Source organism: Apaloderma vittatum, unplaced genomic scaffold (assembly GCF_000703405.1).
Source record: "Apaloderma vittatum isolate BGI_N311 unplaced genomic scaffold, ASM70340v1 scaffold3122, whole genome shotgun sequence".
NCBI lineage: Eukaryota > Metazoa > Chordata > Aves > Trogoniformes > Trogonidae > Apaloderma > Apaloderma vittatum.
The window spans coordinates 19,821-36,966 of NW_009703972.1; the positions used below are offsets into that span (position 1 = coordinate 19,821).

General features: G+C 44.5%; 1 protein-coding gene across 1 annotated transcript in view; it reads right to left on the reverse strand.

The window, feature by feature from the left end:
- Positions 1–16,381, reverse strand: part of LOC104270453 (neurabin-1-like) — a gene marked incomplete at its 3' end in the record, with an annotated part of 36,167 nt that extends 19,786 nt beyond the window's left edge. The window contains exons 1-2 of the mRNA XM_009864836.1: positions 14,930–16,381; positions 13,147–13,221 (exon numbers count right to left, since the gene is read on the reverse strand). Coding sequence (XP_009863138.1) covers positions 13,147–13,221; positions 14,930–16,381 — 1,527 coding nt within the window. The remainder of the gene's footprint in view (positions 1–13,146; positions 13,222–14,929) is intronic.
- Between the last annotated feature and the right edge of the window lie 765 nt (positions 16,382–17,146).

Below are 17,146 nucleotides of genomic sequence, written 5' to 3' on the forward strand. Positions count from 1 at the left end.
CACAATCTGAAGGGCTGGGCTCTACTCCTCTCTCTTCCACTCACACCAGTTGCATAACCAAACATTATTTCATCTTCCTCTGACTGTTTCTCTCTCTACGACGTTATTTATATTCATTATGCAGACAAAGAGATGCTCAAGCTACAAGGTGAATACCTCGATAAGGCCCTGATGGTGTATCAAAACAAGGGCAGCTTTAAAACACGAATAAGAAAGCCTATCCTGGTTTTAAAATTATTCCGGCTTCTTTATTCATTGCTGTTTTATACATCTTTTTTTCCTCTCCTTGGGGAATGCTCCCGCATTCAAATTGCTTTAGCCGAGGGAAGTTAAATGCAAGTCTTTGTCACCTCCCAGCCAATGGGAGAGACAACCTAAAATAGAAAAAAAAAAAAAGTCCAGTTTCAGCTGATACTGCGCCTGAAGAGAACAGGATGGAAAAGGATCCAGAAGAGGAGTCTGACTTGAGAAATAAATCCTACTTACCATCGCTAACTGGGGACTACAACCCAGTAAAGTATTTACGGTCTTACCAGCTGGTCAAAGGAAAACACAACATTTACGTGCTGCCTAAGTAAAAGGCCGGAGTTGGCACTTCAACCCCTCAAAAAATCCAAAGGGACACGGAGCCACGTTACGGGTGGTGCTCCACAAAGTCAGCACAAACACCAACCGAAGACCTGCCTGGAGTCAAGAATCAATGTACCGGGCGCTACAGTCTTTCTGACTTTTTCTTCCAGCTGCAAAGAGACACCTCTCACGGCTCAGAGCCTTTAACTGCCTCCTGAGGGCAAGCAACCATCACTTTTGATCCAAAAAACGGGAAAGACCTAACTCTCTTTGTGAAGGCCTGCCCAGGAGTGGAAGAGATGACTGTGGCGCACTTCATGAAACAGGCCAAGTAGTTACAATATCCACTACGTGGGACTTCAAGTCAAAGAATCTCTTTTTAAATCTAGTAGCTCCTTATCTATTTCATTTAAGGAGCCTTTCCACACATCTCGGATTCCAAAGCTGCCCTCAGTGCTGAAGGGGAATAGTCTAAGTATGAAGCTACATGTTCTTGTGTTCTTTCCAGTGTTGGGACCTATATATTTCTTCTGTCTAGATGGTTCTTTTCTTCCCACATTTGACTGGAAGAGTGGAAGAACACACAACGTAACCCACGGTGTAATGTTCAGGTAGATGCTGTCCTAGGAGGGTGGTCTGAGTCCCCTTCCCAGGCACATGCTCCCAAGATAGTTATCCCTTCTCCAAGCTCATTTATTAACTGCATGGACAAACCAAAGGTTTTCACGATGTTTGATGGCAAGATCAACAACATATCATAAAAAGCTGCCAGCCTTCACGAGATGATGTACACGCACTCCGAGAACAGTAAGCAAGACAGACCATTAAGCAAGAAGGACCACTGAGCAGGACCAAAGGCCTCCTCACCATCTTCTTGATCAGCTTGTAGAGCTGCGATCACACAAAGGAGACTCACTGACTAGTAATTAACCTTACGAACTGCTTCCAACCGAAGGCACTACGCTCTCTTTCATGAAGCTGATGCCATTTTTTCATAAACTGACAGCCAAAAACGCAGGATTTTTTTAGTTATACATCAAAAGTACTGAAAGTTAGGAAGTTTAAGTAATTTGCTTTCTTATCAAAGCACTTTTGCATTTCTTTGAATACTACCAGATAGGCCACTACCCCCCACAACTCTCACTTTGTTTTTCCATCACAGATAATTTGCTGTAGCTTCCTTTTTGCATCACTCTCTTCCATCTGATCTGTGGGATCTTTGCCTACAGTCTGCTGTAAGATAGACATGTGAAATTAAGGAGCGCCTCTGTAGTACAGAACCTTGCACCAGCGAGGTGAGACTGTAAAATAGGTCTTATATTCCTAACTCCCTGCTGTGGTTCTGCAGACGTGTCCATGTTAAGCTTCAACAGTGCTGTGCTAACACCAACAAAAAACAAAATAAACCACATTTGAAAACCCTCTATTCCATGACGTGGATTCAAGCTCACGATGGCAGCACAACAAAGGGCTGCACCACGGCAGGGAGCCCCTCCCAAAACACCTTATTTCTGATGGTAGCACTGATGTCTGCACCAAATAAACAGATATGGGTATCAGCAGGAGCAGGTGCTTCAAAGCAAAATATCTTAAATGGGATTTACTCTACAATCGCATTTATTTTCACTTTAGGAACCTAATCAAACACGAGGTCCGCAAGGGGGATGAGGGACAGTCCTGCTTTTCTTCTACTGCTGGAGGGTTTTTCCAGGCAGTGAGACAAAAGATAAAATTTTGACCTTCATTTTCAAAGTAATCCAAGCTAGTCATTAAAAGACAACTATTATTCAAGTCACCAAGTGATGTTGTATCTTTGAATTCCAGCGCTAATAAAAGACAAAGAATTTGATCTAGCATTTCATGATTATAGTACAACTCTTGTTTGAAAGAGAACAAAAAATACCTTATGCCAGAGAGAAGCCACACTGTGCTTACTATTAACAGACATTTTTGCTACACCCTCCTGGCAGTTTCACCTTGCACTGCAAAAATTCGAGCAGCTAAAGCAAGCCCCACGCCCTTGGGAGCATGATGTTTATCATATAAGAATAAATTAGAGAGTGTTTAACATTTTTCTTTCAAAGCCTTTCAATGAATTACCACTACGGTATTTAATCAGCCAAGTACCTGCATACACAAGTAAGTTTGTTCCTTTAATTCTCACATTTCTAGGCGTACAAGTGGGTCTGCTAAAAAGGTGTGGGAGCAGATGAACCTCTAAGTTGGGCAGGTGCAGCCGATACTCGATGCGACACAGCCCAGAGAAGATGCTTCCTCTCCTCCCAGGTGTCAGCCACGGTTCTAAGGAAAACCGTGGTGGAACATATGGCACGACGAGATTTTGCTGTCTCGCACAATAAAGCAGCAAGCTATGAAAAGCAAAGAGCGAGGCACGACAGGAAGATCTGTGGCGAGAACAATAACAACCAGAAAACAAACGGCATTCACAGAGCCTCTATGGATATGAAGCCACACACTTCACACATTATCTAATTATTACAAATAAGAAAATACAATAAACAAAATCCACAAATAAGGCTGCAACAAGCTAAACTCGGGGGAATAAACACCACAGTAAATAAGCACAGTAAAATAAGCACCACAGTAAATTCTTCAGGCTTTTGAGTGATGAATATGCTGTACATAAAACAACGGCAGAAATTCACAAACTGACAATTTAAGAAGAAGCTGCTTTTTTTTCCTTTTCTATTTTTTAATGTAATGAAAAATGTAAAGTATGTAGCCCTAGAAAACAAGAAAACTGTAGATGGAAAGGGAAACTTTGTCCCAGGCCATCACAAATCTAACTGCAGCCTGGGAAGTGTCCAAAGGAGAGGGGGGGAAAAAAAGAAAAACAAAACAAAACCAACAGAAAAAAACAAGTAAGTAACAGAAAGCATATATGAGCACAGGAGGTTGGCTTTAACAGAGCCACTACTCGCTGTCTTTTGGTTCTACTCCCCATATTCAAAGCACTGCTCAAAAAATTTCCCACTAATCTCTCACGTTTTATAAATTTCTGTTGCTCCTCTTCAGCCACACATGCTGGCTGGTGCCTCTTGTGGGAGTTCCCGAGCTTTATGGCCTCGGCAAAGCTCCTCTCTCCATCCGTACCAGAAGGACTCGTACACCAACTACACCATGTCAGCAGCTCAGCACATTTGAGGAAGGGAGTAACATTAATATTGCCCTGAAGACGCACAGCGCCGTGTGGAATTATTTACCAGGCTGACCAGAGCTTTTGAGCATTCTGCCTCAACCAGGGGCTCAGCTCACCTTCCCACGCCAAGCCAGGCTGCGCCAGGACAGCACCAGCCACAGCAACTCCAGCTCCTGCGCACGCAACATATCTGCGGGCTCTGCCTCGGCTGCAAATGAACAGGACTCCTCAACAGTTTTATTTTTGTACAGGCTGTTTTTAATTTCTCCTCTTAATCATAAATATTTAACTTGTAATATTTGCTTAAACATTTCCCCAGCATTTCCTCCCGCTGTTAAATGGTACTTAGAAGGTTAGGTCAATGTGCTCATGCAATAATACAACTAAGGATATCCAAAAAATCCCTTGAAATCCGTTCTTAGATAGCTATTCTGACTGATGATGGTGGGTCTATGCTCTCAGTAACAGGAAATATTATAAGTCTGCTATTAAAAGGGCGCCCAGAGAGGGTGTGGAGTCTCCTTCTCTAGAGACGTTCAAAACCCACCTGGACGCGTTCCTGTGTGACCTACTCTAGGTGGTCCTGCTCTGGCAGGGGGTTGGACTAGATGATCTCCAGAGGTCCCCTCCAACCCCGAACATTCCGTGATTCTATGACTAACCCTTAAACCAAACCACCTGTTAATACAGGTAAAAATTCATGCTCTATTCAATGAGCTCTGGTTAAAATTTAAATATATATTTAAACAACATTAACTATTACAGTCAGGGAGACCCTACTGGAGATGCTGCACCACTTCTGGATTTAGAAAACCACACACTCTTACAGTTTGATAAATAGTATGAGAGGTCCCTTAGTATATTTTACAAATAATAGAATTAAAATAATTCATCTTGGATGCAATTTAGCTGCTTCCTTTGCCAAAGTTCACTGTAAGGAAAATATTTTCTTCTGATTTAAATGAAGCCACAGAACCAGAGGATGGCTGAGGCTGGAAGGGACCTACAGAAGCCATCTGGTCCAACCCCCCCCGCTCAAGCAGGGCCACCCCGAACCAGTTGCATGGAACCATCTCCAGACAATTTTTTAGTATATCCAAGGCCAGAGTCTCCAGAACCTCTCTGGGCAACCTGTGCCAGTGCCCCATCCCTCTCGCAGGGAAAAAGGGTTTCTCAGAGGGAACCTCCTGTCTTTCAGTTGGTGCTGCTGTGTCATTGTAGAGACGGACACGACACATCCGAGTGGTGATTAAAATGGCTCCAAAATGGCTCCTTTATTACCCAAAGGGTGTGCCTTTTATACGTAGTTGAAGGTACTAGAAGAAGGTAGCGTGGCCTTTGCTTATAGGTCAAACACTTGTTTTTCACATTCTAATTGGTTTACAATTAGCACCTCCTGGCTGGGCTCATCCCTCCGGATCTTGAGGGAGAAAGTTCCGCAAACGTGTCCAAACTCAGTGCACACAACTTCCCATCTTAAGGGTACGCTGGGAATTTGTCAAGGTCAATGTCTTCAACCAATGCCAGGTTATCAGCGTGCCGTCCCCCACACTGCTGCCTCCGGTCCTGTCCCGGGGCACCACGGCAAAGGGCCTGGCCCCGTCCTCTGCGTGCTCCTCTCTGGTATTTATATGCATTAATAAGATGTGCCCCGAGCCCTCTCTCTCCTAGGCTAAACAGCCCCAGCTCCCTCAGCCCCTCCTCGTAAGAGAGATGCTCCACACTCCCCATCATCCCAGTGCGCCTTCACTGGACTCTCCCATCTCTCATACCGGGAAGGCCCGGACAGGACTCAGAACTCCAGGCGTGCCCTCACCAGCCCTGAGCAGAGCAGAAGAACCACCTCCCTCACCCAGCCCAGGCAGCCATGAGCCTTCCTCGCCACAAGGGCACGTTGCTGGCTCATGTTTAACTTCGTGTTCTCACCCCCAGATTCTCTCCCGCAAAGCTCTGCCTCCAGCCGGGTGGTCCCCGCACACGCTGACCTGGGCGCTGTCCCTCCCCAGGGACAGGCCTTTCGCCCTCGTGAACTTCATGAAGTTCTCATCCGCCCACTTCTCTGTTCAGCCAGTTTCAATCCACCTCAGTCCGCTCATCCACCTCCGACACACAGAACCACGCAGGTTGGAAAAGCCCCTTGGGATCATCGAGTCCAACCACCAGCCCTGCCCCACAAAGCTCACCCCCCACGTCGTCAACATCTCTAGGCAAAAAACCCTTCCTGGAGTCAACGTAGGCAAGATCCATTGCTCGCTCCTCATCCACCAAGCCAGCTGTTTCATTGTCAAAGGTTATGAAGTTGGTCAAGCATGACTTCCCCTCTTTAATAGTCAGCGCTTACTGGTAATGACTGTGTCATGCGCTTGTAGTAAACCACAGTCAGTCTCAGCAGTTTGGATCTACAGCTGTTAAGGTTGGAAACTGCTTTACTGCCCACACAGAGAGAAGGGGAATAAGAAAAAGAAAAGAGAGATAAAAAAAGAAGAACCACCTTTTGTTTACTGGTATTTCCCTCCCCCTACCTTCAAGACCAGCACGAAAGAAAAGTGCAAAACATCAAGGTGGCAGTTTTTAGCAAACCTAGCAGACTAACAGAAGGGGATAAAACTGAGCTAGTACTTCAGAGAAAAAGGCTGGGCAAAGAAGAACAAAGAGCTACACGGTGTGGTAGCCTCACGCTCCCCAACAGCACACGGAAACATTCTCACTTGCATTAGTGCACTCTGCCACGCTCCTCCAAGAGTGCTCTAAATCTCTAGATTCATGAGTTCCATCTGCTTGCCCTTATGAAAAAGTACAGTATAAAAATATCCTAAGTATTCTGCTTCAGCAGATCACGCACAACAAAATCTATGGGGCAATCACTGAAGCCGACATTAATGATCAGGTATCTCTATAGGGCTTCTAAGAAGGCAGAACTAACACAGTAAATATTTAAACATGCCACAATTTACTTATCTACAGAATCTAAATATGTCAGTATCTTAAGATGTCAGAGTCCACCTTAAAGATGACTGCAAGCTTATAAAGTGGGAAAAATGATTAAAAATGAAATAAAACCTTGACATGGGTGGGTTTTTTTATCAGAAGGGCCATGATCTAGACAAAATGGACAGGAGCTTGAGAGCAGGACTTTTAAAAGCCTGTATAGCTCATTGCTTTTACACAAAGAATGTGAACAGTAACTCTGAAACACAGGTATTTTATTAAATGAAAGGTCCTAGGTCTACACACAGCATAGTCTGAATATTAACAGATATCATTTCAGGGTGAACCAGCAACTCATGCCCTTGAGATGATGCACTGAATACTAAAGCAGACGGAAACCGCAGAGAGGAACCTGAAGTTACAGATGTGCACAGACTAGGAAATGCAGCTGTGCACGTAACGACGCACAGCAAATGGGTCTCGGAGATAAATTCTGCATTCACACCTCCCACGGACTTTATCACATGAAAATATCCGAGTGGTCTGACAGGTCTCTTGAATCAACTCTAGCGAGTAAAATCAGCTTCTGTTCCCACCACAATACCTCCTGATTAAAAAGGGGACACCAAAGAGTAAGAGCTATCGCTTTGCAGCGTTTAATTATGGGAACATCGGGTACTTTTTTTAATAGATTGTCGCCTGCAAGTTCAACAGCACCGAAGGAAATTCCATCCCTTCACAGAATTAATACACTCTTAGAAAATACACTTGTCTAGTAGGAAACAGAGGAAAAGAGTGCCTGGGGTCACAGGCCGGGCTTGAGGATCTCAAAGGTCTTTTCCAGCCTCAATAATTCTGTGATTCTGTATCAGAATTCTTTAATCTCTGTTGGAAAATGCTCAATTCCACCTTAAAAGTGGAACACCTTAGTCTTCAGCTGCTTTTCCTTTATGAATATACCAGAGATGCAATTATGTTCTCTTCCAGGCTTTGTCATCCCTCACTGAGCAAAACAAATTTCTTAAGCCCCCTGTTCTACGACAGAATTAGCCAAGAGAAAGACATGTAAGAGTAGCAGACTGCTGCAGCTCTTCCTACAAACTCGCTCGCCTTCAGCAGAATCCACCAGACACGGTGCAGATGAAGCCTCCTTATCAAATGACCCTCGCAATTCCCTACAGCTACCAAAATATTTTGCTTCGCGTACCGAGGCTGCCGTTTCCCTTCCTCACAGCGCGAGTTCCTGTCGTTATTCTGCACGAGCGACTCGCAGCGTTGCTTTCTCCTTCGCTGTCGTCCCCTACACACGAGTCACTCGTTTACCATGAAACTTCTCAGCTCATGAAGTCATCCCCCACCCCACACCGCAGCCCTGCCGGTCACCCACCTTCTCCTGTAACCCCATGCCATGACAAGGCTTCCCCGCTTCCCCTCGACGGCGGGTGTCAGCAGCGTGCTCCACCTTTCCGAGACGCAACTACTGCAATTTTCAGCAAGGTCTTCTATTTCATCCAAGGTAGACACTAATTTTGTCTGATAAATCCATTCACCTGTATTTCACATTTCCATTTGGCTCCCTGCCTTTGATTCTTTCCAAACTTATTTTCTATTGCTTTGCTACAAAGAGATTGATAATTTTCAAGCTGCCAGAACCACCTCTTCTCTACTTTCTGAAAAACTGCTCTTCCGCAGTTAAACGCTGTTTCTATTTTGATGGTGTTCTTTTTGTTTTGAGATGTTTGCCACAAGACTTTCTAAAATACATCTTTCTCCCAGTCCCCAACAAACCTGCACTCAAAGGCTTCCTGTTCGTTTCGCTGTAAGAATTTCCACCTGCATGCATTTATTTCAGTTTTAATTCAGATTTCACGTTCAACATGACCAACTGCACCAAAAATTAAGGCAAGATATTAACTGGGGATGACAAATCTGATCATAACCCTGTGCTCACTGCACGACGTCCAGCTTCCTTTCTTGTTTCATTTTTAATGGATAAATAGCTTTTTACTACTTGGATTACTTTCCTTTCCAAGGTCAAACTCAGCTTGACTTCTAGGAACATCCTATTCAGGCTTAAGACTTCCGAACTCCCTGAAAATCTTCATTTTTGAATGCCTTTTGCGACTCCTGGCAAATTCTCTGTGCGCTTCTGATACTCTCTTTGGCTGGTTTGTCTTCTGCTCCCGGATTCTGCTTTTTCTTGGGATGTAAATCCTACATGTTTTTTCTGATTCCGAATCACAAAGCACAGCTCCCTTTGCTCTTGGGTTCAACTAACTTCAAGCCATTTCCCTAAACTTTCTTAGCTTGCATTTTTGAAATTCAAAACCTTTAACTGGAAGCCCCTTTCAATCTAAACCACGTAAAATTCTGATGCCAATTCTTCAACCCAAACTTGGTTTCTACAGACAGCTCTTCTAGAATATAAAACCCACTTTAAAGCCACATCACTTCTTTTTAGCTCAATAACTGCATGTGAACATTTCCTCCAGGAATAAGTTGTCCTTAGAATTTTAATGGTGAAATTACGACCCATACAAGAGACAAAGTCACAACAGAGTATTATAGCAGGCAACATTCCATCTGCTGCATCCCAATAGTTCCAAGTACACCTAATACAAGAAAACTCTCTTGCACCTGAAATTACTGTGTTTGACAGACTCCTGCAGCGGAAGTGTGCAGTTACAACTCCGTTACACACTTCACACACCAGACAACCACATGGAACATGCTGACCTTCCAACAGTCAAAATAACTTGTTTTGGAGTGCTTTATCCCTTCACTATTGTTCTTTATTTGAGAGCTTCCAGTCTTTGAATCCTTAATGTTTACTTCTCATTCCTCTCGCTGATGAAGATATATAAAAGGTTCTGACTTTCCTACGAAAATCTTTCCTTAAAAAAATGTAACTGAAATAAGACTAGGTCCCAGAAATGTTCTGTATATTCTACCACCTGAATAAAGAGCCTGGGGTTACATCATTAACTCCCACAAATAATCAGCATCACAATTCTTGCAGTACAGTACATTTTATTACTACTTCAGTCCATAGAATTTCCTACACTTCACAACGCCTGAAAAAATACAAGGTCATTTTATGGAGCAGAGTCACACGTTTCGAGCCACACAAGCAATCGCTCAGTACGTCAAACTCCTTTGCAAGTCAAGTTTAATGGAATTAACTCAATATACCAGCATAAAGGTTCAGCGACTTATTCAACATTACAGGAGATGAAGCGTCAGGCTAATCAACGTCTAGCTCACGCCTTGGCCAAAAGTACCATGCGCTCCTCCGGCCGTAAAGAAAGCATGGACACAGGAGCCAGAGGAGAGAACCCAATTTAAGGAAAGGAAAACACTCTAAAAAGGAAGCTGCCCATCTTTCCTCAACGGTAAGGCTTCTCAACTAACCCCTTCACAAGTGGATGAATTTCTGTAATTATTTTACCCCTAAAAACGCCCCAGGATCTTTCTGCAAGTCCTGTCTTCTACATCCACCTTCAGCAAGTGTCCTAACGCCCGCTGGCACTCCTTTATTTATAGAATCATAGGCTCCCTAAGGTTGGAAGGGAGATCCAGAGCTCATCTGATTCCAAATCCATATTCACTTAAGTAAAACACAAATAGAAGTGGCAGCAAGTTTGGAGCCAGGGACTGCGCAGCGCTTGGGGACGGGTAACCTTCACTTCCAACCGGTACGATCCAAAATAATTCATCCATGTTTTAACAACAACCGCTAAATACTCCACTAGACGTTGAATCGGTCAACGAAATACTTTCTTTTCCAACACTAAAACTTGGAAATGTTTCCAGCATGCTTTATTTTGATGCTTACCAAAAAACAGTAATACTTTAGAAAGTAAAAATTTCTCAAGTAATTACAGTGTTAGAACGTTTTAGATTCTTTCTTTGCCACTACTTACATTCCTGGATACATTTTAGTGAAATGAGGAATGACAAGGGAGACTCCTTGAACTGAACTTTAGTATCACCATATAATTCATAAGAAATTTCAAAACAACTGCTAAATACAAACGTCGTTTATATTTTATACTAAGCTACAGTCACAGCATTTCTTGTAAAACCTTTTCGAAGGCTCACTTTAATAAAAGGGAGAGAGAGAGACAGAGAAGCACAAATTGAGATTCCTGAAGACCAGTTGAACAGAACAGGATCTGGAAAACCGAAGTAAGGGTGTAAGATTCAGACATGAATCTGTGCGACAAAAAAGAGGGAGAACATGAGGCAGGGGCACTAGCGATCATAACCCCTTCGTATGCAACAAGGTGGAGCATGGAAGAGCCATTTGCTATACCCCTTCCACTACTGCTACCCTCTCCCCCATCTACCACAAAACCATGAGGGGTCTGCAGAGAGGTCCCTTCACCACCACTGCACCCTAAGGAAACTCAATGGAACCCTGAAAACAGCAGCAGCTTGAGCTAAAGCCCCTCACTGCACCACAAGCGACCTGCGGGCTACCAAAAGGTCCCATCAGAGACCACCCAACCTTCTCCAATGCTGGGTAGGGTCAAGCCAGCGGAGCCGAAGGTTGCAAAAGGAGGCTCTGCAGGAGACAACAAGTGCTCCTAAACTGCCTCAAATGGTTTAACGTGTACCTGGAGCCAGAAATAGGGCACGAATTGGAGATGCAGCCATCAGTTACGAACATACCAGACATTCTAGACTTGGCGAGAGGAGAAGAGGTGAACGTGACTCTTCCAACCTAATTGTATCTGGGATGAAGGAAGCACGGCTCGAAAAGGACTATGGTATGGTTTGGACAGTCGTTCCATTCACTAGAGTGTGGAAACCCATGAGTTAATGATTTTTGCACTACTGGCAAACTTTGTCCAACTAGCCTGCCACATTTGGGAAGCAGCAGATAACACAACCCTCAGGAAACCCTACAAGTCCAATAAATCATAGAGTTTCTGCTTTTTGTGTGTGTGCAGAAAGGTACCCACAGCAAAACCAGGGTACTTTGCTCCTCATCACATTTGCTTAACTTTTTCACCTCTCCCACTTGCCTTGGAGAGTTTCAGTTCCAGAGCAGAAACACAACACTCAACACAAGAACGGGCCAGTGCTGACAAAGGCCTCTATATCGCGACATAAACACTTAGATCATCTGCAATCTCAGTGTGCACATCCCTTGTTCAGCAACACAGTCATGCCCATCGCCACTAACAGCACCAACTCTTGGGCCCTTTTAGGCTATTTTTTTATTGAGCAGTGCCAAACTGGCTTAAGCTCCCAGAGACACGCACAAACCGCTCAGGTCAGTGACGCCACACCCCAAATACCTAGGAACTCTCCAAGCCTGCAACGTCCCCTGGGCAGCCACCCACTGCTAGAGGGACTTTCAACAGAGACAAGATCAGCAAATAATCAGCATAATCCTAGAGCAGGGGAAATGGCCCATGGAGCAGGGGATCCGTGAGAGTGGAACTATGGGCTGTAACGGAGCACAATTTCCTGCATCTGCTGAGAGGGCAGGGTTACGCTGGACATAGGGAGAAATTTTTTCCAGCAAGAGCGGTCAGATGTTGGCACAGGCTGCCCAGGGAGAGGGTTGAGTCCCCACCCCTGGAGGTGTTTGAAGGTCGTTTAGATGAGATGGGTTAGGGGTGAGCTTTGTAGTGTAGAGTTATAGGTTGGGCTCGATGATCCCAAGGGGCTTTTCCAACCTGAGTGATTCTATGACTCAAGGTTTTCTCTTCACAGCGAGTTTCTCAAAAACTGGGTCTTTCTGCTCCTTGGGAGATAAGCAGAATTCAGTCTCTATCAGTTTGATGAGCACAATTGGATTTATTCATCCTTTCACCTATACTTCATTACTGCCACAGCATTTCCCCTGAAGGGGCAGAAGAGGTTCCTCATGGTGGTAACTGAAATCTCTCTTCAGTCTCAACACTCATTTGTTTCTTACACGTCTACCTGAAATACGTCCTAGAAAAATAATTCAAAGATGTTTATCTAAACCTGTTGAGACCTTCAGGTGACAACTTCATGGCAGTAACTACCCACTCATTTCACAGGCTACACATTCAAACACCAATTTTGTTCTTTCCGAGCTCACCTGTAGGAGGAGAGCAGAGGTACGACACTGCGAAACCAGCGTTAAACATCCACAGTTTAACTTTGCAGATCACTATCTAGCAGAGAAGTATAAATCGCTTCAGTTGATCAGAGGCAAATCAGTTTTCAACAGGTCAGAAAATATTCCCACACAACTTCCGCGGCGTTTCTTCCTCCTAGTGCAAAAGCTTTCCCCGCGGTCTCACTTCTGCTTCCCCACGGGACTAAGAGATTGCACTGGAAGTACCTGGGCCAAAAAAGCAGGGGATCTCCCCAACCTCCCACACCTCCCTCTTGCAACGCAGCTTTGATTCTGTTCTCTGCAATAAAGATGCTAAAATAACCATTCTTTTACCTTGGATAAGCTTGCTAAGGGTGCTTTAGGCTTAAAAGCACGACAAACGTACCCGTTTATCAATTTCACACATGACTTTTAGAGCATTTTGCTGATGGACTGTTATTATTACTTGGTAATAGGCAATCTGAAATGACCGTAGCACGAAAAACTTGAAGAAAAGAAAAATTTTATAACTAAATGACTGAGGAAATACTCTTGTAGCACACAGCCTGACAGCATGATTCAGACAGGCATCAATGTACCAGAAGAAGGACATCACCGTTAGCTCTTTGAAAAACAGCAGGAAAATCTGACCCTCTCAAGAATAAACTCGGTGGAGTCACTTTCTGGATTCTTATCCGCTAGAACCATAACAGATATGAGAAAAGAAACCTCTGCATAAAACTGGTAGATCGTTCAGATGAGAGAACATCATCTTGTCTGTCAGAACAGCCGGAGGGGGCAGGCGGGGGGAGGGACAACTTCCATAATCCTTGGTAATAAAAGTTTTCTCTACTTCATCTCAAAAAAAAAAAAAATTAAAGAAAACGAGCTAGTTCAATTTTAGGGATAATGTAGAGGGAGTACAAACACTGTCAGAATGTTTGGGCCATGACGCAAGCCTGAAAAAATAAAATAAAAAAAAATCCATTATCTCGGCTTGGAATATCGTGTTTCAGTGTAAAAAAAAAAACAAGTGTTGTTTCTGAAACATGAAGAGCACAAGGCCGCTCCCCTCCCTCCTCTCTTCAACAAACAGATGTGAAAATCTAGTTGCCTCATTCAGATGAAAATTTCTTAACACAAATATACATCTTGCCCTAACTTAAACCCACAGGCGGTGTAAATGCAGATTTTGTAAAGCACCTCACTTGAAGCTGGACAGTGAAACCTCCATTTGTTGATGCAGTCACTTCCACTGCTAAACTCACAGTCAATTTCAGTGACATATTTTTATTTAAAACGTTTAGATTTCAAGTACTCTGTTCTGTTTCAAGAGCTATTTCTGGGGAAAAAAAATAATAAAAAAAAAAGACTGGTTTTGAATTGTCCATTTGAGACCACATGCTCCAGAACGAACTCGGAAGTCAAATACTTTTATACTTACCCCTGAGACTCAGCAGTGAAAGCCTGGTACAACCAAACACAACTAGTTACTGCCTCCCGAACTCAAAGTACTTGAAACACCACTCTTAGCTCTAATTTCAAGGTAGTTTTAAAAAAAAAAAAAGCTCTGTAAGAAACCCACCCTTCACTAGGTATTCCAGTCAGACCTGTGCCTTTCTAGAGCACCGATACATACATTTATTATTATTTTAAAGTTTCTAAGACATGATGATGCTTCTAGAAAAGACTGGACTAAATTAGACACAGAATACTAACAGTCCTCTGCCAGCGAGCCAGAATCCCTGTATTAAATGCAGGGAATTTCAAGAACACCCAATGAGAGCTGAGGAAGAGCCATTTGACCTCAAGAAGTTGCTATTTCAAAGAAAAAAACCCAAGCAGCACAAAGGCTACCACCACATACACTCACTTCTGCATTTCACCACGGGATTACGGCTCAGTCATCTAAGTCAGAACGTGCACGTTAAAATTCACAAACTTCACCAACCCTCAATTTCTGTTCGCTCAGCTGGCCACCAAGCCGTCTAGGAAATGACACGGGCTCATCAGAGCTCCGCTTCCTTACTTCATTTAAGATTACGCTCACCAGCTGACTGCAATATAAAAAGACTCAAAAGATCCTCCGCGGTCTTTTCAGAACCGAGATCAGAAGTCAAGATCTATTCCAAATGAAGTTGCATTTGAAAACAAACCAAACCGCAGAAAAAGAACATAGGAAACTCTACCTTAATCGGAGCGCGGCTAAACTGAATTTTTCTGTTTGCTGGGATTTCATCCTCATCTGGCAATCCATTAATTTCGGAATATTCCATATCAGGTTCGTAACAGTTATTTTCGTCGCTGTCATCCTGATCGTCCTGTTCCGTACCTGTCTCTCCCCAGTCAGAGTTGTATCGCGAGCGTACCCGATACACGTTGTAGTCGGAGTGCATGTACACGTGGGAACTCTGAAAATTATTCACGTCTTCGTGCGCTTCTTTTTCACTTGCCTCATCATAACGGGACTCAGTAGTGTCTGAAATGGCATCTGTGGCGAAATCGCCACCTGAAGCCACGTTTCTTGGTAATTCTGCAGTTTCAGGTCTCTCAAAGGCACCCTCCGCACGCGCCGACCGCTCCTTTTGCGACAAAACGTCCGTCTCTGTTCTCGCCTTACTCCTAGCGCAGCCCTCCGCAGATCTTTCGCCGTCAAGAGCGCTGACCACGTCCTGCGGACTCGCTGCAGAGCTCTCGGCGGAATCGGCGCTCGCCTCTGCGCTCTTCTTTCCCTCTTCAGTCGCTTTTGAACCTGTGGATGTCTTCTGTCTGGCTGTCGAAGGCGTGCTGTTCTGCTGGGAGCTCTCAACAACCGTGGCACCCGTACTCTGCTTGGCTGGGGGCGACCACGTGCTGGCGTCCTTCAGAGGACTGAAACCCTCGAGGTTCGCAGCCGGGGAGGAGATGCTTGCAACGGTAGACGAGAGATTTAGCGGGTAGTGACCGGTCACAGAGTACTCTTCGTTGTTTTCCGACTTTTCTACAGCGATGACGTTGTGCGAGTCGGTGTTTTCGAAAACGGCGCTGAGCTGGCTCACGGTGGAAGAGACGGTCTCGGTCCTTGGGCTCAGGCTGTCCAGCGAATCCATGCTGCCTCGGTGAGACTTGGAGCTGCACCACTCGTCGGGAAGCTCGTTGGAAACGGCTTTCTCTTTCTTTGGGGAATAGCGATTGGAATGTCCCATGTCGTGAGCGTTTCGCTCAAACATCTTCCGAGTTTCAGTGAACTTGGAATAAGAAGGACCATCGTGGATAGTATCAAACCTGCTAATCCTTTCCGAGACTGACGACTCCAATCTTACGATCGAACCATCCGCTTTCTCTACAAATTCTTTGGGCCTAACTCGTCTCTGAGGTGATGGAGGGCCACCCTTCCCCCTGGTTTTAGGGGTAACTCCCGCACTTTCAGCAGGCTCCATGCCCATCTGCATAAACAAGTTCTTAATCCTATTGACGTTTGAGCCATATTTCCTTCCCCTGCTCTGCGAGGCCTCTCCTTCCTCTTTCGCTTTTTGGTCCCCATCTGATTTGGGTTTGTCAAAGGTGCTTTTCAGCGCCTGGAACTCAGTTCTGTAAGCGTTCCTGTGAGGAGAGGCACTTCGGAGGGTTGATCTTTCTCCTGAAGACTCCGTTTTCATCATGTTTACTCCAGGAGCCCAAAACCAGCTCACATAGTTCCTGCAGTATCGCTCTCAGTAGGCTGGCACAGCTGAGATTCTGGCTTGAGGAATGTTTTGGGTTTTTTCTCAGGGGGCACTGCCCCTCGACAGAAGATCTGGAGGCAAATATCTACACATGCAGGGTCAATTCTGACGAAGTAGCACAACCAAGGGCTCTCAAGAAGAGCAGCTGATTTAACCTGCAACAGAAAGGAGGGGCTTCTGAATCACGTCAGGTACTTCTGTAAATCTAAGCCACAATCTCCACCTACTATTACTTGACACGTTTACAAAACAACAGTAAAAAAAAACCACAACCTAATGCTGCAAAAAAAAATAAATTGCAATCTAACGCTGCGCAGACACATGGCAACTTGTCATCACAAACTTTTCCAAATCGACTGTTCCATAATCTGCCATCTATAGCATCCTTCAGTAGTGAAAGACCGGATTATCACATCTTACCCTGCACAAACTACTGTATTATGTCACATGCAAAGGAAAGGCAACGTGTCAAGAAAAATAACGCTGCTTCTGTTACTGAACTTGTCTAAAAATAAAAAATTAAAAACCTCAGAATCAAACCTCTGGATTACTTACACCTAACCACAAAGCAATTAATGCAAACGCGATGGTTCTCCTTCCCCGAGGCATCGCAAGCCAAGCCCTGCTCTCCCGGAGAGACACGAGGGTAGCGATGCCACCGCGCACTCGGGAAGGGAAATCAAACAGCAGCGCCAGGAACAG